The following is a 25,599-nucleotide window of genomic DNA, read 5'->3' as shown; positions in this document are numbered from 1 at the left end:
TCATTAAATACTTGAATGCAGTAGCAACTGCGGTTCTACCAATGTGTTTTCTGACTCCATTATTCTAGAGATTTTTTAAAGTTAACTGCTTACTTTGCAATAATTGTAGACTCACATGCTGTCGTAAGAAATAGTACAGAGAGATTCCATGGGCCCTTTACCCAATTTCCCTCAATGGTAACATCTTGCAAAACTATATTATAATATCACACATTCTCAGGATTTTAATACCTAGGAAAATGAAGAAGAGACCGGTCTGGCTCCTCACCAAACTTCATATATAGCTGGTACTTCTGCCATTCTTGGCAGGATTCTGCAACTTTGGCTTTTTCTCTTACACTTTGGTAAAGGCCTCCCTGAAGATAGATTTTTTCTTTATATCTTAAAATATTCAAGTATTTCCTTAATGGGTTACATGCAAGTATTTCCTTAAATTAGATTATTTTCTTGAATGAAATTAGTATATAAATGTGAAGGAACAGCTTTTAGTCATCAGGTTATGGGGACCCTGTGAACAGAAAACTTAACCCATGAACAGTAAGGATGTTTGTAGCCATGGGCGGAAGACTGATGGAAAGATTGTTCCCAAAGGAGACTATTGAGCAGTGCACAGTCTCAAAGGGGCCTTCACAGGGGCATCTGGAAGTGAATGTAATCTCCAGCCACAGTGCCATATACAAGGAAGCTTCTATTGCTTCTACAAGAGGAGGAGCAGCCGTGTTCAGAGATTCGAAAGACTTAAGTTCAAGGGAGAAATCTGAGAGGGGAAGAGATGGAAAGTTTTCCCAGGAGGAGCCCAACCCACCTCCCAACTCAGAAGGAAACAAAGGAGCTCCCTGGACCTTTCCATAGAGACGGAGGGGCCAGTAAGTCAGGAGACCATCTGGATGTTCAGCTGACGAGTTTATCCTTTAAGGCACAGTGCTTCCCTGTTCTCATTCATAAATTCATTTAATAAATATTACTGAGCGCTCTTTATCTGTCCGTCCCTAACTGTTGAGTTGGCAGAAAGATGAGAATTGAGTGACTTTTTTGGGGTTTTTTTTTTGAGGGTGTTGCATTTTTTAAAAAATATTTATTTATTTATTTTGGCTGCTCCGGGTCTTAGTTGTGGCACGCGGAATCTTCATTGAGGCATGAAGGATCTTTTAGTTGTGGCATGCGGGATCTTTTTAGTTGTGGCATGGGGACTCTTAGTTGTGACACGCATGTGGGATCTAGTTCCCAGACCAGGGATCAAACCCGGGCCCCCTGCATTGGGAGTGCGGAGTCTTACCCACTGGATCACCAGGGAAGTCCCAAGAGTGACTGTTAAATAAAAGATACTTGAGACAAAAGATGAGAGGGGAAAAAAGTGTCCATATCAGGAAAGAGATATCTTATATTTTACTCATCCTGGTTGCCTAGTGTCAGGAAAGAGCACTGTACTCTGAGTCAGGAGACTGAGGCTCTGTCACTAACTAGCTCTGTGATCTTGGGTGAGTTATTTTTGACTCTGTGTGGGCATTGGTTTTCTCAGATGATTGGTCCAAACAATTTTTAAACTTCTCATCAGCTGAATAATTTATGAGATAGTATGGCTCAAAGAGATCATGTATAGGACTAACTGTAGAGTAATAGGAGTGGTACTGCCCAACAAATGCTAACCTTTAAAGAAGTAGGCTGCCAACACCCAGTTCGGAATTTCCGATGAGATTAAGCGGAATTCTTCTTGTCACTAGAAAGCAGCTAAGCAGTTAAGGCTTATAATGGTGTCTCCCCAACATCTCTTCAGTGTCTCTCTCCCACCCACGTGACCCACACCCAACCCTCCTTCGAAAGCCAAAAGGTGAATGGTTGAGGGTGACCTGGTTGTGAAAAGAGATCGAGTTTATGAGTTTTGATGTCCAGTTTCACCATTTACCATCTGCTATGAGTTGAACTGTGTTCCCTCCGTGTTTCCCCACCAAATTTATGTGTTGAAGTCCTAACCCCAGTACCTCCGAATGGGACCCTATTTGGAAATAGGGTTGTTGCAGATCTAATCAGATGTAAGATGAGGTCAGGCTGGATCAGGGGCGACCCCTGGACTTGTGTGGACTTAGGGCGGACTTGTGTCCTTATAAAATGGGAAATTGGGACACGGGGGCACACACACAGGGAGAACACCATGTGAAAACTGGAGTTAGGCTGCCACAAGCCAAGGAACTACCAGAAGCTGGGATACAGTCTGCAAAACATCCTTGCCTCTTGCTTTCAGAGGGAGCATGGCCCTGCTGACACCCTGATCTCGGACTTCAAGTCTCCAGAACTGTGAGATAATACATTTCTACCATTCAGTTTGTGGTACTTTGTGTTTAAAGTAACCAAACAAGGAAGCCATTGGTCTGAGGTGGCTGTAATGTTTTGGTCGTCTACGCAAGCAAATCGGAACCTAAGCCAGAGTGAATTCCTGTAAAAGCCTCAAGGTTAAGAACAACCCAGGGGCTTCCCTGGTGGCACAGTGGTTGCGCGCCCGCCTGCCGATGCAGGGGAACTGGGTTCGCGCCCCGGTCTGGGAGGATCCCACATGCCGCGGAGCGGCCGGGCCCGTGAGCCATGGCCGCTGAGCCTGCGCGTCCGGAGCCTGTGCTCTGCTACGGGAGAGGCCACGGCAGGGGGAGGCCCGCGTACCACAAAAAAAAAAAAAAACAACCCAATCACAAACAGCCAACTAGGCTTTCCCCCAAAATGCAACCACTTAAGCTATAGCCAATCAAATAATTTCCTTGCTTTGCTGCTGCATTTTCTCTGTAAAAACCTTGCCCCAGCTCCTGCTGGTGAAGCACTCCTAACAACTTCCGGTTTGGGGCTACCCAACTCAAATCACTGTTTGCTCGAATAAATCCTCAAAAAATTTAATATGCTTTAGCTTATCTTTCAACAGTTCCCTACGACAATGATAGCAAGCTAATATACCATCTGTGTGATCTTGGGCAACTCGGACGAATTCTGTGAGGTCAAATTTGTTCAGTGGAAATTGAAGACATAGAGGGAGGTTTATTTTTTTTTTAATGTAGGTTATTTTTTTTAAGTGTATTTTACTCCTTGATGCTTCACCCTCTGTAGTTCCCAGTCCCCATGTACACCATGACTTTGCTTCTTCACTTACAGCTTTGTGTTTCCTTGAGTCTTCAGCGAGGAAAAACATGTTTCCACCAAGAAGGCTGCTCACCCCTCCATCATTTCTGAGTTCTGACTTGGGCTTCGAATCATCCTGCTCAAGATGAAATCCATTTCTGTGGCATAAATGGACAGTTGGTGTTCATAAATTTCAATTGATTTTTTTTTTTTTTTTTTTTTTTCGGCATGTGGGATCCTCCCGGACCGGGGCGCGAACCCGGTTCCCCTGCATCGGCAGGCGGACGCGCAACCGCTGCGCCACCAGGGAAGCCCCTCAGTTGATTTTTATGACTATAAAATATTATGTCATTATAAGCACCTCTTATAATTGAAGTAAACCAAAATCTCCAATAAATTATCTTGTTTTGCACACTTTTCAGTCTGTTCTTCTTATATTAGAACACTTTAAAAAAGAAGAATTCATAAGAGCAAAATTTAAATTTAGTAGTTTGCTGTGTGCCGAGATTTGTAAGAAAGTATTTCTTTTTTGTAGCTTATAAAATGAACTGGAAGTTTAGAGTTATTCTTTTGGGCTATGTATATTTGTGTGTTCGTGTGTGTGTGTGTGTGTGCACTTGGCCTATTAAAAGTAACTGAATTAATTTAGATGAGATTAAATAAGAAGAAATCTTTTCCAAAGACGGCGTCAGGCACCATGGTTAGATGCTTTTGGACAGCAGTGATAAAATAATGAGCTTGGTATAAAGTATCAGATTCAGGTCAAGTATTTTTTGAAGATTTTTTTTTTTATTTTACTTTTCTTATTTTTAATGATAGAATTCATCTTTGTCAGCTCTTGAAATTAATGAGTTGCCTCAAATCTAGTTTACCCGGTCTCTGTGGCTTATTTAAGCTTTGTCCACACATATATTTGTTATAATTAATGATGGAGATTCCTAAGTTCTAAGGCTAAGAGAGTAGCGTACCTGTAAACACAGCACATCAACATTTAATTAATTCAGCAGAAAGAACAGTTCCCTTCATTTCTGGGTAGCAATATTGCATAATAGATAAGAATATTTTCCATGTGCTGAAGTTAGAAGTATTGATTTAGTTTCCAGAGGAAACATATTATGAAAAGGACTTCTAATTAGATTCTTGGATTAGGTGTGTGTATGTGTGTAAGTGTGAATGTGATTTATAGATGAGGAAACTGAGGCTGAGAGAGGATAACTACTTTGCCCAAGGCCATTGAATTCATAAGTAGCAGGACCAAGACCGAGAAAACAAATCTGTGATGTGCCAAAGCCATATTGTTTTTACTACTTACAGGAGGTTCCTTTATATAGTGTCATCCTCACAAGTACCCATCATTCTAAATTTTTTAACTTAAATTTTTAAATTTATGATTAAAAAATAAGTACTACATGTGAGTGGTTCAATATTCAAAATGTACAGAAATATAGAATGAAAACAAATCTCCCTTTCTCTCTGGTTCCCCAGCTCTTTAGGCCCCCTTCCCAGAGAAAGCCACTCCACCAGTTTCTTGTGTATATTCTATATATTTACACACACATACATACACATACACTCCCTCACTGTGTTAGCATAGTGAATTCACAGTTATGTGTCTTATGATTTTTCTCTTGACATCATATTTTGGTGATCCTTGCAGATCCCCAACTGTCTTAATTGTACATTTATAGACTATGGTGGATCTGTTAGTACTAAAATTGTGTAAAAAATTTACATTTTCAGGCCATACAACCTCTTACAAATGTATAGGTGGTATTTGCTGGGTTTGATCAGAAGTCGCCAGAAAGGGGAGTGAAACTCTTCCTTCCACAGATCTGTATTTTGAAGGGGGAGTAGCTATATTACTTACCCAAGTCAGTCATTAAATTATAGAGGTACACATAAAAAAATCCATATGGAATACCCATTACCAGGATGAAGGATAAAAGCCGAAATGATAAAATAAAGATTAGAAGGCACAAGTGTGCATACAAGGAACTGAGACGGATATAAAGATGAGTGATGCAAAATCTGAAATTACAAAACCTGTTTGATGTATAAACACAGCCTTAAGAATAGACTATCAAAAAATACATGCAAGAGGGAAAAAATACATCCAACTGAAATACCAGAAACCACACAGCCCCTTCCTAACCCCTGATTCCTCTGAAGAACAATTCACACCACGAAGAAAAGAAAAGCTTTTAGATGTAGAAAGCAAAACCCTTATCAGGACAGATGCCCAGCATTTACGAAACAATTTGGACACAGGGGAAAAAAATAATCTCTTTTCCCCATGACGTGGCTGCAGAAAATAGATCAAAAAGCATCAGACAGAGGAGTCCAGCAGGGCTAAAAACAAGGAGGATTTTCACATTCAGGGGCATGGAGAAGGAGCAGGCAACTCACTGACAAGCTGAAGAAAGACGCAGATGATTGATTTCTCTGTATTAATCTTAGCTATGGCTCTAAAATGTTTACCACCCCATTTGGTTGCTTACCAGGCTCTGAGCCGTCCCTTCCTCCTTTGAATGTAGCAAAGGCATGGTTTGCATCCTACCTCTAAAGGTTTGCATGTCTACCCTGCCTTGTCCACAAATTCTCTAAAGAATTGCTCCTTGAGTCCTTTTTATGTGCAAGATGGTACTAGATGCTGAGATGCAAAATCAAAGTATGCAGAACATCAATTTTCATTCAGATTCTTGCCTCAACTGTAAAAGAAAAGGGTAAAATATATTGCTTTCTGATAAGGCACTTTTCTACTCAGATTATTTCCCTCAGTGATATACAGCTGCCTCTCTTTACTGGCTTTCAGAACATTCCATAGAATAGTCCTTGATGTTATGGCTTCCGGTGACAACAAATGGTCTCAATGCACCCATGAGGTATTTCCTCCTGGATTCTGCTCTTCGGTTTCTAGCAAAGGCTTTCCTTTTGGTAAATAAGGCAATGTTTAATTACAGCCATACTCATGATCTGAGATCTTCCAGGCTTATGTCCTTAGATGTCTGATTACTTACACCAGCTTACACCAGGAATTCTTTTTGAATTCTTCTCTAAGCCTTGGCTTGCTTACAAACAACTTGGCTGGGAGTTTATTACTGTTGGACTTACACAGAAATGTATGTGTGCATCTATACATCTCTCCGCCTCCTTTTTCAAGGAACTTGAGATAGACTGGAGAAATACATAAATTTGCAAAAGGATACAATAAGAATTTCCATATCTAGGAACATATGGGAAGGCAAATATCAAACAAAACACTGTGTGAATCAGTTGCTAGACATGGGGCTATGAATTTGGTTCTAAGCATCATAAATGGTCAAGGCAAAGAAAGAGACACTATCCTAAGATTCATAGGATCTAAAAGTTCAGGACAAGCTAGTTGCTTCGGGGAAGCACCGTTTTTCTGGAAACTGAACACTGAGAGAAATCTCTCCCGTGGATCCTCATAAAAATGACATTGTGATGTATATGAGATGATATAAAAACACCTTACAAGTTTCACATGATATTTTGTGATGACACGCCTTAATGCAGGCTCATGGCTTGATACTAAGAGATAATTCAGTTAATGTAATAGGAGGAGGGACCCCAAATTATTACTTTAGCTAGGCTCCTGTATCAAGATGAGGATTTCTTAACTCTATTCTGACCTGCTTAGGGCTTCCATCTAGGGTAGGAATATTAAAGCACAGAGAGGAGGACGCCACGTCCTATGGCAGAGATTAGAATGACGTGGCCTCAAACCAAGGAAGCTAAGGAATGGCAGCAGCCACTGGAAACTGGAAGAGGCACAAAGGATTCTCCCCTAGAGCCTTCAGAGGGCGCGCAGTCCTACCGACACGCTGAGTTTGGACTTCCGGTCTTCAAAACTGTGCGAGAATACGTTTCTGCTACTTCAAGCCACTCAGTTAGTAGAAATTTATTAAGGCAGCCCGAGGAAATGAACACACATGGCATATTTCAGTTGACTTGATTCCAGCATTTCCTTTGGAGCCTTGCTTTATTCTGACCCAGTGATTCTCACCTCAGACTGCACATTAGAATGGCTTAGAGAACTTAGAAAAAATGCTGACGTCTGGGCCACACCCTCAGAGATTCCACGTCAATGGGCTTGGGCTACAAACTGGCAACGGTGTACAGTCAGAGTTGAGAACATACATTTCTGTGTAAGTCCAACATTTAATTAGTCACAGCAACTTAATATCACAGGGGCGACACAGAAGTACATGGGGTGGGAACAGCTATATAAAAATTTTTTTAACTTAGGAATTTGCTTTGGGACATAACGTTCTGTATCTTCATGCCCAAATAGAAAGCATTCTTAGACACCGTCTGAAGCAGTTTTGCATCAGCTGTCTGCACAGACCCTTATGGCACTAAGAGAGTCCTGTTTCTACCATGAGGAGTATGGATGCTCTCACAGGTGGCCACCGCTGCCCATCTGGACGCTCCCCTCGCTGCCTCTGGAAGCACTGGGGAGGCATTGCCTTCTAGCCTGAAGCTGGACAACGCTTAACTTTAACATAAATCAAAAGACATCATTTGTAAGCCCTTGCTCCAAATTGTCCCACCCTGCTTCTTGACAATTAGACAATGACAATTTTGAACTTCTGGTGGCATGGTACTTAGCGTAATTAAAAAAAAAAATCTGCTGCAGAGACGTGCTGGATAGGAGAATAGTACCTTATCATTTGGAGGGAAGAGGGTCCTTCATTGTGAACTGTGGAACAAAGCAATTCCTTGTTCTGACGTCAGCCCTCAATAAATGTTTCTTTATTTGTGAAGTTGTGTGATGGCCCGTAGTGGTCTTTCGCACACGTCAGGAAGCAGTCAGGAGTGAGCTGCGCTTAGCAGTGGCGCTGGTCTATGAGGGGCCTTTGAGACGAGCTCACTGCATCTATTGACTCCCCAGGAAGTCTGAGGTCACACGCTTGGCTGGAGCACATGAGCCCAGATAATGAAGATGGTTTGGCCTTCTTGAAACAAAGCCAGAAACCTTATCTACTTCATCGTGCACTTTGGGTCATGTGCTAACGATGAGGATTTGTCTAATACTAATCCGCCTAATGAAGGCTTCTCCCAGCCCTTACACAACCCCCACAAGGCCCCGTGATTTGGCAAGCCAGGCAGAATAAAGGCGAAACGGCGTTTGGCTTTTGAACTGAGTTCAAGGCAATTAAAGCCATGGACTAAGGAGGAAAGCAGGGGGTTATATATATAATAAGCAGTATGACCGGAGGGCTCCGTCAATTGACTCAGACAAAGCCTGATTTCACTGGGGAAGGCGGTGAGAAGCGCTGCCCTCATTAAATCTGGCCATTAGAGGTGCTTCTAACGGAATTAACGTTGTTTTAGTGGTCTGAGTCCTATAAAGGAGTCTGTGCATGTGCACACAGGCAGGTTCTGTAATTTTTGTGGGTCTTTTTTTCAAGAGGAGAGGAATAGAACGCGAAACAAAAATACACCCCCGCAAACCGCAAATCCCCAAAGAACAAAAATCAAAAACCGGGTGAATGCTCAAGAGTGGAAGACAAGGAGCAAGCAGGAGAGAGGCGAGAGAGAGTCCTCCCGATTATAAAGGCATGAGCCCCCTGCGATACGGGCTTCTGCTCGGCTGCCTGGGCTGTGCGCTTCCGCCGCGGGTGCGGGCGCAGTTCCCCCGGGTCTGCATGACGGTGGGCAGCCTGCAGGCCAAGGAGTGCTGCCCGCCGCTGGGCGCCGACACGGCCGACGTCTGCGGCTCTCGGGAGGGCCGGGGCCAGTGCGCGGAGGTGCAGACCGACACCAGGCCCTGGAGCGGTCCTTACGTCCTGCGCAACCAGGACGACCGAGAGCGGTGGCCACGGAAGTTCTTCGAGCGGACCTGCAGGTGCACAGGTGAGGCAGGCGGGCAGACGTGCGCATGCGCCCAGCTGGGTGGGGCAGGCCCCCTGGGAAAGGAGCCCCTTCCAAGGAGGAGATGGGACTCTTGAGATGCTTAGTCCAGGCTTTGAAAAGCAAACCAAGTTGGTCCATTGTAGGCAGGGAATTGAGTAAGGCTGATGTCTTGGTATACTCTTCACACCCTTTGTATATCTAGTTATGAAGACGAAATAAATATTCCGTGGGCCAAGCTTGGTTATATGAACGCATGCCGACACACCATGGGCTTGTCTGTTGGAGGGGGAAGCTAAAGAGCCCAAGAGTCAGCTTTGAAACTCAGAGCAAGTCCTTTCAAGATGGATTCAGTGCCCTCTCCTTCGGAAATGGGTTTGCACTTGTTGAAGAGGGTGGTGGGTGAGGCTTGGCATCCGGAAGACGGACGTCGAGGGTAGGTGTTCTGTAGTCCGAGTCTCAGCGTTCCTAATGATTTGAACAGGTCTCAAGCAGGATGCGTCTTGCTCGTGAAGGTTATGACTGGGTTGTAATTTTGCCAACATCGGAGAGATGTGGCATGACAGAGCTTTCTCCGCGAGCTGAAGAAGAGAGGCTGGTTATTAGATTAAAATGGCTTTTTTCATTCTTACCTGGGTTTGATGTGAGCGTTTCAAAATTTGCTCAGTGTCTCTCTTTTAGACCTTGGTCTCTCTTATTACCTGTTTCTTTGAAATCTCTGTGCACTTCTTAATCCTCCGGCTCTTCTGAGCCATCTCAAATCCTCTTTAGTGGGTCTCCCCTCCAGTGTTCAGCAAACATGCACAGCAGTGATAAACACTCAAAGCCTGGCAGGGCATGTGGAACACAAAAAACATAAGCCGTAACTTTAGCAAAGCCCTTGGAAACTGTTCTACAGTGTCTAGCTGCACAAGAGTTTTTTCCTTTTGAAATTATGTTTTTATTGATGTTCTTATATGATGCTGGAACATAGGAAAATACAGATAATTGAGCTATGTAAGGACATAAAAAGGTAAACTAAGGGAATGTACAAAGGGCTGTGATGTTGATGTAGGAATAATATCAGATTTTTTTAACTTAAACAAACTCTGAAACTATTTTTTATACAGTGGATAAACAAGATCCTATTGTATAGCACAGGGAACTATATTCAATATTCTGTAAGAAACCATAATGGAAAAGAAAAAAAATTCTGGCTTTATAATCATTTTGTAGTCATATTGTTAATTCTGTGATTCAAAGGAACTGTTTTGTCTTGGGGTATTATTGTGACAAAAAGTTTTTAATAGCATGTTGAATATATACTGTTCATTCTTTCTAAGCTAGTTGAGCATTTGCTTTTGTAGACATTAGCTTGTAGATTCTCATGGTTTTTCAGTCTAATGAGATGCAGCAGGTTTCATATTACTTGTGGGATTGGAAACCACACTACAGAGTGACTTCTTTGTCCGTGACTCAAAAATTCTTCTAGAAAACTTATTTCCAGGTCAATTAATGACAGAGTACCACAAGTTACAAAGGTTGGGAATCTCCATTTTATAGAAACCTGGGGGCAGAAGACATTAGGAACTCAGATATAACTGTTAACTCTCCTTATCACCATCTACTCTATCTTTCTGACCTGACTAGCAAGTGTTTTAAAAAGTGGAGATGGAAGGAACCAAGGATGGCAGAATAGAAGAGATAATTGCAGTCTCCCTGTCCTGAGGGAATGGTTATAAATATTCCTCTAGAAGTGGCAGTAAATTAGGGTCACAGTGACCTAAGTTGTCTCCCTCCTCCAGCATTTGATCTGTCTAGACTCATTCAGGACCATAGCTCTTTCCATCCCAACTCTGGATGGCTCCACTCATGTTGGCTAGATGGTCTTTATCTTTGAGCCTCAGCGTACCAGGCTAGGTCCTTAGTGACTGAGCCGGACAGCTATTTAGTATACATAATAATCACCGTGATGTGTCATATGCCTCAAAGCAAGACACGTGTCTTTCAGTTTATTCTCCCTAAAGAGTGAGTTGCTTGCTTTCTTAGAGTAATTTCTTCATGATTTAGAAGGCAGTCTTCAGAAGTTAAACCTGATCTCTGGTAGCCTCAAAATTCTTTTGCAAATAGAATCACTGGGATTCTTCTGGTGTCACCCAAAATTTATTAATGAAGAAATGTATATTAGCAACCAGACTGTTGATGACCTTGAGCTTTGTTAATACAGTGGAAAGATAAACACACCATTCACCTCTTGATGGACATTTAGGTTGTTTCCACATCTTGGCCATTCGGAATAATGCTGCAATGAACATGCGGATGCCAATATCTTTTTGAGATCCTGATTGAAATTCTTTTGGTTAAATACTCAGATATGGGATTGCTGGATTATATGATAGTTTTATTTTTAATTTTTTGAAGAACCTCCGTACTGTTTACCACAGCAGCCTCAGTAATGTGTGCGAGGGTTCCAGTTTCTCTGCTTCCTCGCCAAGTGGTATGTATTTGCAACTTAATACCATTCAGCCCTACAAAAGAAGGAAATCTTGCAGTATGCAACAGCATGAATGAAACCGGAGGACATTATGCTCAGGAAATAAGTCAGTCACAGAAAGATAAATATTGAATAATTCCACTTATATGGGGCATCTAAAATAGTCAAATTCATAGAATCAAAGAATGGAATGGTGGTTACCAGGAGCTGGGAGGAAGAGGAAGTAGAGGGTTACTAATCAATAGGCAAAAAGTTTCAGTTAAGCAACCTGAATAAGTCCTAGAGTTCTGTACAACAGAACTGTACAACATTCTACCTAGAGTCAGCAATAATGTATTTTACCCTTAAATATGTGGTAAGAGGATAGATCTCATGTTAGCTATTCTCATCACAATTAAAAAAAAAACACACACAAAAACCCATAGTCTCCACGATCTTGAAGTTGGTAAAAGATTTTAGCTCAATAAAAAGAAATAAATACAAACTCTGAGGGGGAAAAAACCCCTAAATTATGTGCTCAAGTTCTCTAGAGAGAACTTCTCTATTCTCTGTGGGGATAAATTGAACCCCCCAAATTACTGAACTTAATTGTCAAGAAGTGGTAAATTTCAGGAGACTTTGGCATTAGCCATTCACCTTCCAAGTCTCACCTGCCAGTTGGCATTCCTGAGCATAGACCAGCTGCAGCTGGGTCTTTGGATTTTTGAAAAATACGTGCACCAAATGGTTTATGAACAATTGTCTGAGAACTTCTTGTTTGTACAAGTGACTAAGTGCCTCCATTTTCCAATCTCTGAAATGGGGATAATGATGAAACCACATTTGTAAAATCCTTTTGAACTCTGTAGATGAAAGGCCTCATGTGAGTGTAAAGTATTGTTATTAATATAATAGAATCTCTAATTAAAAGGAATAGGCTATTTAGAGCTCCTTGTAAATTCACTAATCGGGGGTCTTTAAGCTTAATTAATCTAATAGCCTTTGGAGGTTGAGCTGATGCAGTTCATGTAGGACCGTGCATTGTTTGGTTGTTCTCATTCTCTTTCCATTTTTTCCCCAGTCCAAAGTAGGTATAAGACTTTGTCTTTTTAAATTTAATTTTTACTCAAGGACATACTCAGTGACAGACTGGTATCTAGGGATCCTTTCTTTTTTCTCTCTCCATTTCCCAGTGAGATAATGCAATCCTTTCTAAAAGGGCTCCCTTCATTTATATATCTGTATATCTATATACCTATATCTATATCTATATCTTGGTTGCCGCTATTGGTGGATTAATGGGAAAATTTAACTCATTAAGTTGATGTTAGGAAAGACTAGGAAATCTAAATTAAAGAGATAAACACTTTGTGTGCTAGGCTTTTATGTTATTGAACTTTTCAGTTGTCTTCAGCATTTTAACAAATTCTTTAAATCAGATTTAGAAGCTCAACTATGAAAGGGATCTGACTGCAGAGCTGTGGGGTATATTTTCTCTGAGACATGCTGGAAAAGGGATTTTTTAATCAAATACATTTATGGGTCATAGGTGAGCTCAAATCCACACAAATGCTTTCTTATTAGCATTTCTACATTGCTTTTCAGGGGCAACTCTGGCTTCATGAGATGTCTTTATTCAACATAATTGTGAAGCATCTCTGGTCTTCTGAGTCAGAATTAATCATTTTGTCTTTTGTCATTCATGGTGTTTGGTTAATTCTTGTTTTCACTTTTCCCACAGTTAGACTTGCGTTGATATTTCGTTCCACCCATGTTCCTCGTCCCACTAGATGAAGGCGCTGTGCCTTATATTTGTATCCTCTAGGGCTTAATGCCTTTTATTTAGTTATTCGTGACTCCTTCATCAGCCACCCAAGCAATGTTTATTTAGCACCAATTACGTTAGGCCCTTCAGGTACAAAGGGGAAGAAACCCCAACATAATTTTTGATGTGTCCACAGTGTAGTGGATGAGTAAGACAGGTACGAAAACAAATACTTAGACCATACGACTTGATAAGTGGTATCTGGTAAAACTAGTAATGGTAACACTTCATATAGAGCTTACTATGTACCAATACTGCTCTATATTAACATGATTGCTTTCCATAAGAACCCGATGAAGTAGAACTCTTATTCCAATAGGACAGGCTTTGAGAGGTCAAGTCCAGAGTTACCACGTGTGGCAATTGCATGAATGTACATAAAGCTGTGGGTGCACAGAGCAGGGCATGATTAGTTTTGACCTCCTTTTAGGTATTAGGTGTTAATAAATTATTTGTTGAATAAATGAATGAGGGAGATAATTAGTTGTTGGTAATTTTGTTTCTAGCAACCAAAAAGAATCATGGTAGAGAAAATGCAAAGATCTTAAAACCCATGGCCTAAGTTATGAATTACTCAATTTTAATAATGAGACCCCAAAACCCAAAGACAAGTTTTATGCCTTTAAATCTAGAAATGTATCAAATTTACTCTTTTAAAATTTGTGTGTGCTATTTCTTAGCATTTTGGAGGAAGGAATTGCTCTCCTATTGTAGAGCTATGACTATACATTCACCTCCAATCACCTGGCTGTCGGTAAACAGCTGGAAGTTTAGGTATTTAGTATTCTTCACAGGCATTTTGTTCAATCGCTTCTCAAAAAATACTCTATTCCTATAGAAGCTGCCAAAGTAGGGGATACATTTTAATCAAAGATGTTTTAAAAATAGATATTATACAATTTTAGTAGGTACCCCAAGGGAAAATAAATAGACGCCAAGCTCTGTGAAGCCTGAAGTACCTTGCATAGAATTTGATACTGTAGTAGCTGTTGAATAAATATTTGTTAAATAATTTATATTTAATAGCTTCACTCCAGTGATCAACATAAATTTTAATGTTTAATGCACACTATTCAAGAACTTGATTTTCAGTCTTGGGACTAGTAGAATTTTCCCTTTTAAGTATTTTTTTTAAACTTATGTTCTCATTTGGTGTTGAAACAGGAAAATACAAATAAGCTGTGTAAGAGTAGGTAGAATATTTTGTATGTTACAAAGAGCATAGAACCCAAATTAAAAAAAAAAAATTCTTCCTGGGCTTCCCTGGTGGCGCAGTGGTTGAGAGTCCGCCTGCCGATGCAGGGGACACGGGTTCGTGCCCCAGTCCGGGAAGATCCCACATGCCGCAGAGCGGCTAGGCCTGTGAGCCATGGCCGCTGAGCCTGCGCGTCCGGAGCCTGTGCTCCGCAACGGGAGAGGCCACCACAGTGAGAGGCCTGCGTACCAAAAATAAAAATAAAAAATTCTTCCTACTTATGATATTTTTAAGGACATTTTCTTTAACCATCAAAAACTCCATTGGGTTAATAGAGAAGGAGGCCTGTGCATTTTCTTCACGTAGGACACATGCTAATCGTTTTGTTTCCATGTTATTGGAAAATTTTCTTTTCCTTTAGAGATCCAAATAACCCTCTCTTTACTATGGTCATAATATGTTTTACTTGCATCTATTTTGGTACTTATAGTTTATCAAAATTATTTGCAGGGCCTGCTTTTCCTTCTAATTCACAAGGGAGAGAAAGGAAGAAGAAAACAGGCTTACTGAATCATCTACTACATGCTTTATTCTCTTTTTTTTAATTAAAAAACTTAAATTTCAGCTTTATTGACATATAACTGACAAATAAAATAGTAAGATATTTAAAGTGTCCATCGTGGTGATTTGGCTTTATGCTTCTTTCATTCATTAAAGAAATATTCATTTGTACAAGGCCAAGCATAGGCCTAGGCAGCAGGATAACTGCCTTCCAGTTGCCTGTAGCTGAGCCCAGTAGATGTCTACAGTCGGCATGGTTAGTTCAATGAAAAAGGAAATATGAGGTGTCCTAGGAGCACAGCAGGGGATCATCACCCTGATGTGTGGGATTGACCTTGTAGAGAGCCCATCGTGAAGCTTAAAGGTGGAATAGGTAACCCATGCAAAGAGGAATGTAGGGAGACTGTGAGGGAAAAGTGTTCTAGACAGAAGGAAGAGCAAGTAAAAAGATCTGGGAGGACGGGGAGGAAGAGAGGGAAGGGAGATTGTCACTCACGTTAAATGCTTTCATAACCCCTGTCATCCCCTAGGAGATAAGAGTTATTATCCCTTTTTGTTTCAACATTTCACGCCAATAATATTTAAATGTTTATTCTAACTTATTACCACCTAAGGAATGAGGTGCTGGTCATACCAAAAGCAATAATCAAGGCTAAAAAGGGAAAGGTCAAGCTAAGATCATTTAAACTTTAGATGCTAATCAGAAAGATGCCTAGAGCTTGGTATGTCTAGTACTCAGTCCCTGGGGTGATAGCAAACAAAGCAGAGCCGCTTGTTTGCGCTTCCTGACACCATGGCAGCTAATTCACCTGCCAGCCTCCATTGATTTTGTCTTAACTCTGTCTCCTTTGTGAAATAAACCAGCTTTTTAAATGTTGGATTTCACCTTCATTCCTGGAAATCAGCTTATTTATTTTGGTTCCACCTTTAGCTTGGTGTATATTCTCTTCCTTCTCTAAATCAATGACCTATTTTGCATCAGCCCTTCTGTATGTACTGCAGGGGAGGGGGGCCCAGCAGTGATGACAGCCAAGGCTGCAGCTCAACCCAGGAAGGGACACCCGGCATGACCCGTGAGAGGAAGGGAACGTGGAAGGCAGCAGTGTTTTAGTTTGCTAGGGCTTCCATAACAAAGGACCACGGACTGGGTGACACACGGAAACTTATTTCCTCACAGTTCTGGAGGCCTGAAGTCCCAGAACAAGGTGTCGGCAGCTGGGATTCTTCTGAGGCCTCTCTTGCTGGCTTGTTGATGGTGTCTTCTCCCTGTCTTCACATCACTTTCCCTCGGTAACTGTGTCCAAATTTCCTTTTCTTATGAGGACACCAGTCGTGTTGGATTAGCCAATGATCATTCCCCCCAATGACTTCATTTTAACTTACTCTTTTAAAGACCCTATCTCCAAAGATAGTCATATACTGAGGTACTGGGGGTTAGGACTTCAGCATCTGAATTTTGTGGGGACTCAGTTCAGCTCATAACAGCATGGAATTCATTTCCTGTCCTATTTCTTTGGTGGGAATATTTCTAGGAACTCGCCAGTGTTCAGTCCACTTGGAGAGACAAACATTTCAAGAGGGGAGTAAGGAAAGGCAATTGATCTTCTCTTCTGTTCTACCCCAGAAATGTCTTCCAAACTACATAAACTTCTTCTTCCATCTTTCCCTTAATTTTTATTATTTATTTATTTTACATATGATACATGTATTTATTGTACCTACTAGGTGTGTTCTCTTTGGGAAGTACAAAGCTCTTTGAGACATAGGTTGTTCATTTGTTTTGTTTTCCCACAAATACTGTGACCTTTTGAGCAGGAAGGTCTATATTTTACTAACATCTAGAACCAGCAGCGAACACGGTGTCTAAGATGTAGTCAATAAATATGAAACAGATAAATGAACACATTTTTAAGGGAGGGCCAGGACACGAACGAATAGAAATTTTTCATTTTCAGTCACAAAGCCACAACAGACATAAAAATGATACAGACAACAGGTGCTGTGGTCACTCGAAGAAGGCATAGAATAGATACAACAAGGATCTCCTCTATGGCACGGGGAACTCTACTCAGTATTTCATAATAACTTGTATCCCTTAATTTGTAAAATGCGCTAGGGAACTTCGCCGGCTATAACTGTGGAGACTGCAAGTTTGGCTGGACTGGCCCCAACTGCGATCAGAAGAAACCCCTGGTTGTCCGGCAGAATATCCACTCCTTGACCCCTCAGGAGCGGGAGCAGTTCTTGGGCTCCTTAGACCTCGCAAAGAACACGCCGCATCCTGACTACGTGATCAGCACGCAACACTGGCTCGGCCTGCTCGGGACCAACGGGACCCAGCCACAGATCGCCAACTGCAGCATTTATGATTTCTTTGTGTGGCTCCATTACTACTCCGTTCGAGATACATTATTAGGTGAGGCTTTTTTCCCCCTGAGTTTAAGGTATTTTATTATCGGTTTGGGATTGGGGATGGGTGGGAAGTACTTTCAGGCAAGTTAATTGACAAGAGAAAAACCTCTCAAGGAATCCCAGGTGAGTTAGGTTTATGAAAGTCATTGAATTATCAGCTGCTGCGCGATGTTAGACGGCAGTGGTTTCTCCCTGGACGTTGGCTGCGGACGTTTGAAAATGTTCTCTCCTATAGTTTGTGTTTTTGGTTCGGGGTCTAAACTCTTCTCTCCGAGGCTATTCATCCTCAAAGGCAAGAGTTGGTGAAGAGGAGGCAAATTCCTTTCGATTCCAGAAGAAAACATTTCTAAATCTGACCGTGGAAGCCTTCTCTGACCTGTTCTTCAAATTAGAGGAATTAACTGAACATGTGCTAAAAGCACGTGAAGCTTCTTTGTGCAGAATTAGAGTATTGGTATTGGAAGTGTGTATCGCACTAAACTCCCACGTGTTCGTTGTGAGACCTTCAGGTCATCACTCGTGGTGCCCACGCACTGCTGTAATTCCCAGGGTTTTTGGACTTGAATTGTCAAGGAAAAGCATGAGCTGAGCCCCAGCAATGTAGCTTGGCTTAGCCCTTTGAACCACGGTTAGGCTGGATGCTTGAGTAAATGGCACCCTGCTCTTCCAGATCCTAAAAACTGGGGCCTGGGATGGGAGCTGTCTGTTAGGAACGTCATCAATCTGGTGCATCAAACTGTATCCTCTGTGATTTTCAGTCAGGGGAAAGCCATAGCCACCAGTGAGCTCCAGGAGGGCGGGAGTCCAGTCTTCTGCTCAGTGCTGTCCTGAACTTTGGCTCTATTTGCAATTATCCCCACTTCTGGGGCTTCTCTTTGGGGTCAGGGTGAATGAAGATACAGAGCTCACTTTGAAGAGTAAGATTCTCACTCGAAATCATCTGTCCTTGTGTCTATCACTCACTCCCCCTCACTTGATTCCCCCTCATCATTTTGTTTTGAGACCTTTAAACTCTGTTTTGCATTAAAACATTTACAAAGGGCTGCGTAGCCAACATCAGTGACAGCAGTTTTTTCCCCTCAGTGTCTTTTTAAAACTTGCCACGTGGGTAAGCATTTGTCTTTCTTTATCGGTAGATACGGAGGCTCTTCTGGCTATAAACCTTTATAGTTTTCCTGCCATCACTCTGAGGAATTTTTGCTTTATGAGAGGGTAGTCTCTCAAGAGGAAAAGAAAACTACAGTTTCTGGTTGCATCTAGGAATTAAATTTATATTCATTTCTGTTCATCTCTCTGAAGTTATCATGGGTACTTTGAAAAAGAACTAAAGTTAGCTAAAGTTTCTACATAACCATCAAAAGCTGTTATGAGAGGGAGAAAAGGATGGAACAGGCAGTAAGGAGGTCATTCAATCTCCCAAAGCTTTTCACTGAAATTGGCAGTTCCAGAGGCCAGCCACATTGGTTGGAATGTATTTTTCTCTCTTCTGGGCTCGGCGACCATGCTGGTCAGCTAATAGTAGTAACTGATTGATGGCTGAGGCAGAATCCGTGGAAGTGCCTCTTGGTTGCATAAATGCTGAATTTGGACTAAGTGCAGTTGAAGTTGCTTTATTATTCATTAATACCTCCTTATAAATACATGCTTTTGTGAAGAATAGGTTAGAAAATGTCTTTTAGAAATATATTTCATTTAGGTCTTGACCTGTTTTGGGGGATACTTATTCTATCTTCACGAAACATCGCTTAAAAATTAAATTTATAACAGGAGCTCTTAAGATGACCTGAATTTCTCTGGATCTCTGCTGTCAATCAAACTTTTGAGAGATGAAGGAGAACTTATCCTAAAACTGCTAGTTGCTGCTGAGATTGTTTTGTTATTGTTGCTTTCAGAGAGATAAATGACAAAAACAGTTGTTTTCCCTTATGGTTACCAAAGGGGGAAGGGGGGGATAAATTAGGAATTTGGGATTAACAGATACACGCTACTATATATAAAATAGATAAAGGGCTTCCCTGGTGGCGCAGTGGTTAAGAATCCGCCTGCCGATGCAGGGGACACGGGTTTGAGCCCTGGTCCGGGAAGATCCCACATGCCGCGGAGCCACTAAGCCCATGCGCCACAGCTACTGAGGCCCACGCGCCTAGAGCCCGTGCCCTGCAACAAGAGAAGCCACTGCAATGAAGCCACTGCAAAGCTCACGTACTGCAACGAAGAGTAGCCCCTGCTCGCTGCAACTAGAGAAAGCCTGCGCGCAGCAAAGAAGACCCAACGCAGCCCAAAATAAATAAATAAATAAATTTATTTATTTTAAAAAATAGATAAAGAACAAGGGCCTACTGTATAACACAGGCAACTTTATTCAATATCCTGGAATAAACCATAATGGAAAAGAATCTGAAAAAGAATATATATATATATATATATGTATATATATTTATATATATATATACATTATATATATATATAAACGGAATCACTTTGCTGTATACCTGAAACATTATAAATCAACTATGCTTCAATAAAAAATTAATTAATTAATCTTAAAGAGTTGTTTTCCGGCTAAAACATCACGGACTTATTGGCTCTGCAGCACCTCCCAGGTAACATTTAACATTTAAAAAAATCTATTCTGTGACCTCTAACATGTTTCCCAATTGTTTTAGGACCAGGGCGCCCATACAAGGCCATAGATTTCTCACACCAAGGCCCCGCCTTCGTTACCTGGCACCGCTACCATTTGTTGTGGCTGGAAAGAGAGCTCCAGGTTGGTCCAAACATTAGTTTCTTTTAATTTTGTTCTGTATTTGGTCAAGACCCATATCAGTCTTTGCTTTATACATTTTCTTGTTGTATCTGATGACATGAATTAAACGACTGGCCATGCCCTTTGCTTTTAGCGCCTCACTGGCAATGAGTCCTTTGCTTTGCCCTACTGGAACTTTGCCACCGGGAGGAATGAGTGTGACGTGTGTACAGACCAGCTGCTTGGGGCCGCAAGACAAGATGATCCGACTCTGATTAGTCAAAACTCCAGATTCTCCAGCTGGGAAATTGTCTGTGATAGGTAATTGCATGGGTACCTGCAGCAGAAATCCAGAGATTGTATTTTCTTATATCTGAGAGATGGAGAATAACTTTACAATTCTGTTTCTAATGCATGTTGGATTCTGTTTACATGTTTCTGAACATTATTTTCCTGAGGGAGGTGGGATTTTAAAAAACCCTGAGCCCTTTAATAAAAAAAAAATAGAGGTATGGAAATCACACTTGTGAATTGAGTATGCTTGGCCATCACTTTGAGATCAACTGTCTTAAAATGAGAAGTAGTTCCTGTATTCAGCCAACATGTCTTAAGCACTGATCATATTCTAAGCAGTTTAATAGTGCTGGGAGTACAAGGATGAATAAAATATAGCTTCCCTTTGGAATATCATTTTATACTTACAAAGGTAGAAGGCTGGTAAACAAATTACAGTATAACGTGAGAAGTATTTTAATAGGTGTATGTCCAAAGCCAAGAAGAGAATCAGTGAAAGTCTTTAAGAGGTGGAGACACGAGTGTCCTGAGACTTCAAGGAGGCACAGATCTCTCAACCAGAGGCAGGGGAGGGTAGTGTGTCCTAGATGGAGGGAACATCATGTATGACGTTAGAAAAGTCCCTAGAAGCAGTCTGATATGGCTGGGCCATAGGGTGCTGGGGGGTTGAGGGGAACAGGAAATGGGGTGGTGAGGTGAACCTCTAAAGTACTAAAATCGGGTCATGTGCATCTGGTGTAGAAACTTTTTTCTACCGTAAGTGACACCAGCAAATGTTTGTTATTTGAAAAAAAAGAAAGTACTAAAGAACACACAAGCAGCCCATACCCCACAAAGAATTCTGTCCTCAGCGATTCCTTGAATTTGTTTCTCTTTCCTGGCACACATCTCAGGAAAAGATTCCCCAAGAAGCTCTTCTGTCTTCCTATATTCATTTGTTTCCTCCACGATCCTCCTGTTTTGAACTCCACTGTACTAGTGTCCTTGTCCCTTGTCTTTCGACCGCTCCATGGCACAGAGGTTCGTCGTCCACGCCCCAGGCTGGGCATGCGTGTGTTTTCGGGGGTCTAGGTCTAGCTCACCGTGATCCCATCTTCTACATCCTAAGCCTTTCCTACAGCCCTCCAGGCAGTGCTCATAGGGGTGTAGTAAGCACTTTGAACATGACTTAACGTCATTCCATAAGGGCACCGTTTCTCATAGTGCCTTGGGCTATTAATAGGTGGTACGTGAAAAGAGATTCCTCAGATCAAATAAATTTAGAGGGTGCTGAGTTAAAAGGGTTTTTAAAATTTTAGAATGTCTCAGAGCCTTTCATAAGTAACCGTGTTCTTATTTTTCAAGAGGGGCTTAAACTTATCTGACCCTGACACCCTTATTTCACAGACCATCTCACTGGAACACACTTGGGAAAGGCTGCTTTGGAGGCTGTTTTTTGCCTAGTTTTTAGGTACTGGTGTCTTTCATCCTCCTGTGTGTGCTGATTCTGTTCTCACACACCCAGTATGATCCCCTCACCCATTAAAATGCACACAGAAACATCTTTAAAATTTTATCTCTACCAAGTGAAATACTGTTCTGATGGTGGAATTCCAGGCCCCAACAGGCATGTAGGATGTAATCTTATGGGCACGGGACCTTCTCAGCATCCACGTTTACCAATTAACCATCCCCACTGCCTTAGAACATTTTCTAATACAGCGTTTCTCCTAATACTTCTCCTCCATATAGTTTCATGCGTTTTCACTCTGACCACCTTCATTTGCCTTCAGTTTGCCTGAAATGCTTTCCTAGCTTTACTTCTGCCCAAACTGGCTTAGCTCAATATTCGTACAATCTAGCCTGGTCCCTCCTCAGTTACTCAAGATTCAGGTGCGCATAATAGGAGTCACCGTCTTGCCTAGTAAACCCTCTTACTGTCTTTCCAATGGAGTGGTAATTTTTCTTCATTATTTATGTGTTGATTCATATTTCATGCATCTATGTCTTTGAAAACCCTTAATCCATAATTGCTTTTGGAAGCAGTACTTTGACCACATATTTTTGACCCTTGTAAGGTAACTGTAGTAAAATTTTACCACGACTATAACCTTGATTGCTTTGCTGGGCTCAAAGTTATGATACTATCCATATTATTTCTAATCTCCTTACATATCTTAGCTTGGATGATTATAACCGCCGGGTCACCCTGTGTAATGGAACCTACGAAGGTTTGTTGAGAAGAAATCAAGTGGGAAGAAACAGTGAGAAATTGCCAACTTTAAAAGACATACAAGATTGCCTGTCTCTCAAGACGTTTGACAATCCTCCTTTCTTCCAGAACTCTACCTTTAGCTTCAGGTTGGTGCTCTGAGCTCTGCGACCCTGGCGTTTTGCAACACTTTTAGATTTTCACGCCTGTGGTTGTAATGAACTGGAAGGAAATCCAGGAGTTGGGAGACATCAAAGCTCAGTAATAGGGAAGCACTTGGTACAAGAGGGTAACAAGGTATCAGTGTCAAGAAAGCCATCATCTACCTACTATCATTAATAGCTTAGCTTGAATATCTTCTAACTCAGCCATTCAAAAGCACCTTTTGTATTTCTAATTTCTGTACACATATAAGTACAGTCTTCAGAACCAAGGCACCTCACTAAATAGAGTATTTTTGAAATATTTGCTCATGATTTTTCTTTTTCTTTTCTCCCTTAAAAAAATGTCAACCATAGACCTTAATATCGGCTCTGAGATCTCAGAGGAGTATTACAGATTAAATGCAACTCAGATTACAGCACAGCAATGACATTACAATACTTGAAATTTAAAGGCCAACTAATAATTTTCTCCCTCTAAAAAGACAGTAAGCATGATGAGAAATATGTATGGCTATAAATAAGATTTTAAACAAACATCTTTGAAGCTCCAAAAAAAAATGGCAGATAGACTCATGGTCTTCTCCCAAACTGAATTCTCTCTCTCAACCATGTGTGAATTATACAACTGGTGTGTTATTTGGGGCCAGGGGCAGGGTAGGCTGAACTTACTGTAGAGGTTGTGCAAAGTGTAGCAGAGCCCAGAGTCTATGCTGGGGTTGGACACATCCCTCAGAATAGTGTCACAAAGGTGAGGTGAAGGGTGACCTTTACCTTGAAAAGGAGCATGCATTAGTTTTTCATTGTGATACAAGTGCAGTCGACACAGATTGCATTCCATATAGATTTTAGTTAAGCGAGTGGTTTTCAAAGTGAGGTGCCCAGACCATCATAATTGACATCACCTGGGAGTTAGGTAGAAAGAACCACAGATTATTAGGACCCAGCCTGTACCTACTGAATCAGAAACTCTGAAAGTGGGGCATGAAATATGTATTTTTATTTTCCAGTGATTCTGATGTATGCTTAAATTTGAGGATCACTGAGTTAGGGTATGGACAATTAAAATCTCCTGAAAATGAGGAGGGGAAAAAGGAGAAAGATAAGGGGAATTGGGGGATATGTTTAGAATGCTGAATGTATTACAGTAAAACAGCAGATCTATTTAGTGGAGAAATAGGAATATAAGATTATATGTTAATTCAAAAAAATATTTCTTGATCTCAGACCATGTGCTGGGCATGGCACTGAGACCTGGAAATACAAATTTGAAGAAACCACAGTCTCTGTCCTCTAGGAGGTCATATCTGGCATGGGAGACAGATATGACGGTAAATAATTGTCACACAGTACACAAAAGATATAGACTCCAACCGAGCAGGTGTGGAAGTAGCATGGATTAGGAGTTCCCTTCTCTTTAGAAGATCTCATTAAAGGTTGTCGCTAATTCTTAGCTATTTAGCTACAACAGGGCTTCTCATTTCCCAACACAATCTCAAAATAGAAGACTAATATCTAGGCTGGAAACAATACAAAGGGACCTTTATCAATTCATGACTCTTGTCGCTGACATACTGATTTCTCTCAGGAATGCCCTGGAAGGATTTGGTAAAGCAGACGGGACCCTGGACTCTCAAGTGATGAACCTTCATAATTTGGTTCATTCCTTCCTGAACGGGACAAATGCTTTGCCACATTCTGCTGCCAACGATCCTGTTTTTGTGGTATGTTTAAAGACTCAGAAGAGATGAAAAATTTTCTAGATAATGTGTTGGATTTATGTGCCTTACAACAAGATTAAGGTTTGGCATGTGTTTTATTCTCTGTGTGAATGGGATGTATGCTTATGTAAGTTAATTTAAATCTACAGCATAGGGGTGGTTAGATGGCATTTGAAGTTCCCTCATCAGAAACCTGTACTTTAGAGATGGTTAGCTTTGGAATGACCCTAGATGGGAGCTTACAGTCCACAGGTGGATTCATAAATTAGCATAATAATATTATAAATTTTACCATAAATTAGCATGACATATTGTACATTAGCATAATGAAAAGTGATTTTTCATTGGCGGGATGAGTGGTGTTGAAGGTAAGTGATGGGCTGGAAGTGCTGTGCAGGGACTGTGACCCTTGCATGATGCCCAGGTTCCTGAGGTCCAAAGCTCTGTTTGGTGCTTGGTCCTGGCTTCCCTCCCTTCACAAAGGATTCTGGCTAAAAATGAGCTGCTTTTGCCATCAGAATATCAGAAATGTGGACTATTGGTCCCAACTTCTAATAAGGTGGGGGCTTGTCTATGAGTCCTCCATTGCCATCTGTGTTCTTCTGTAGGATGATCCTTGTTCCCTGGCTCTAACTTGATATCTCACATCACTTTTCAGACTATCATTTCAGCCATCAGATTATGCCAAGCATTTTGATGTCTACCTTCTCTGCTATCTATCTACACATCAATTGACACCATGTCTCTAAATACGTTTTTATTAAAACACACATTTTAAACTATATAATTTGCACATACAACTCATATTCATAAGAAAAAATGTCACTCCTACCCAGTGCTCCAAAATATTGAGTAGAACAGCAGAATCCTCTGAAGAATTGAGGATTAAACCCAGACCTTTCACTCCTACCAAAGGTAATAATGGTGATGCTAGTAATTTTTTTTAAAAAACATCTTTATTGGGGTATAATTGCTTTACAATGGTGTGTTAGTTTCTGCTTTATAACAGAGTGAATCAGTTATACATATACATATATCCCCATATCTCTTCCCTCTTGCGTCTCC

At 41.2% G+C, this 25,599-nt stretch overlaps 1 protein-coding gene across 1 annotated transcript in view; it reads left to right on the top strand.

Annotated features, from left to right (window-relative positions):
- The first annotated feature begins 8,344 nt into the window (after window positions 1-8,344).
- The window catches only part of DCT (dopachrome tautomerase), a 33,004-nt gene continuing 15,749 nt past the window's right edge, over window positions 8,345-25,599 (top strand). The window contains exons 1-6 of the mRNA XM_007101752.3: window positions 8,345-8,979; window positions 17,126-17,425; window positions 20,088-20,188; window positions 20,322-20,488; window positions 22,622-22,801; window positions 24,402-24,537. Of these exons, the coding sequence (XP_007101814.2) occupies window positions 8,616-8,979; window positions 17,126-17,425; window positions 20,088-20,188; window positions 20,322-20,488; window positions 22,622-22,801; window positions 24,402-24,537 (1,248 nt within the window). The 5' untranslated portion in view covers window positions 8,345-8,615. The remainder of the gene's footprint in view (window positions 8,980-17,125; window positions 17,426-20,087; window positions 20,189-20,321; window positions 20,489-22,621; window positions 22,802-24,401; window positions 24,538-25,599) is intronic.

Source organism: Physeter macrocephalus, chromosome 13 (assembly GCF_002837175.3).
Source record: "Physeter macrocephalus isolate SW-GA chromosome 13, ASM283717v5, whole genome shotgun sequence".
In the NCBI taxonomy this organism is placed as follows: Eukaryota; Metazoa; Chordata; class Mammalia; order Artiodactyla; family Physeteridae; genus Physeter; species Physeter macrocephalus.
Note: the sequence above shows the minus strand (reverse complement) of the source record. Positions and strands in the feature narration are given on the sequence as shown.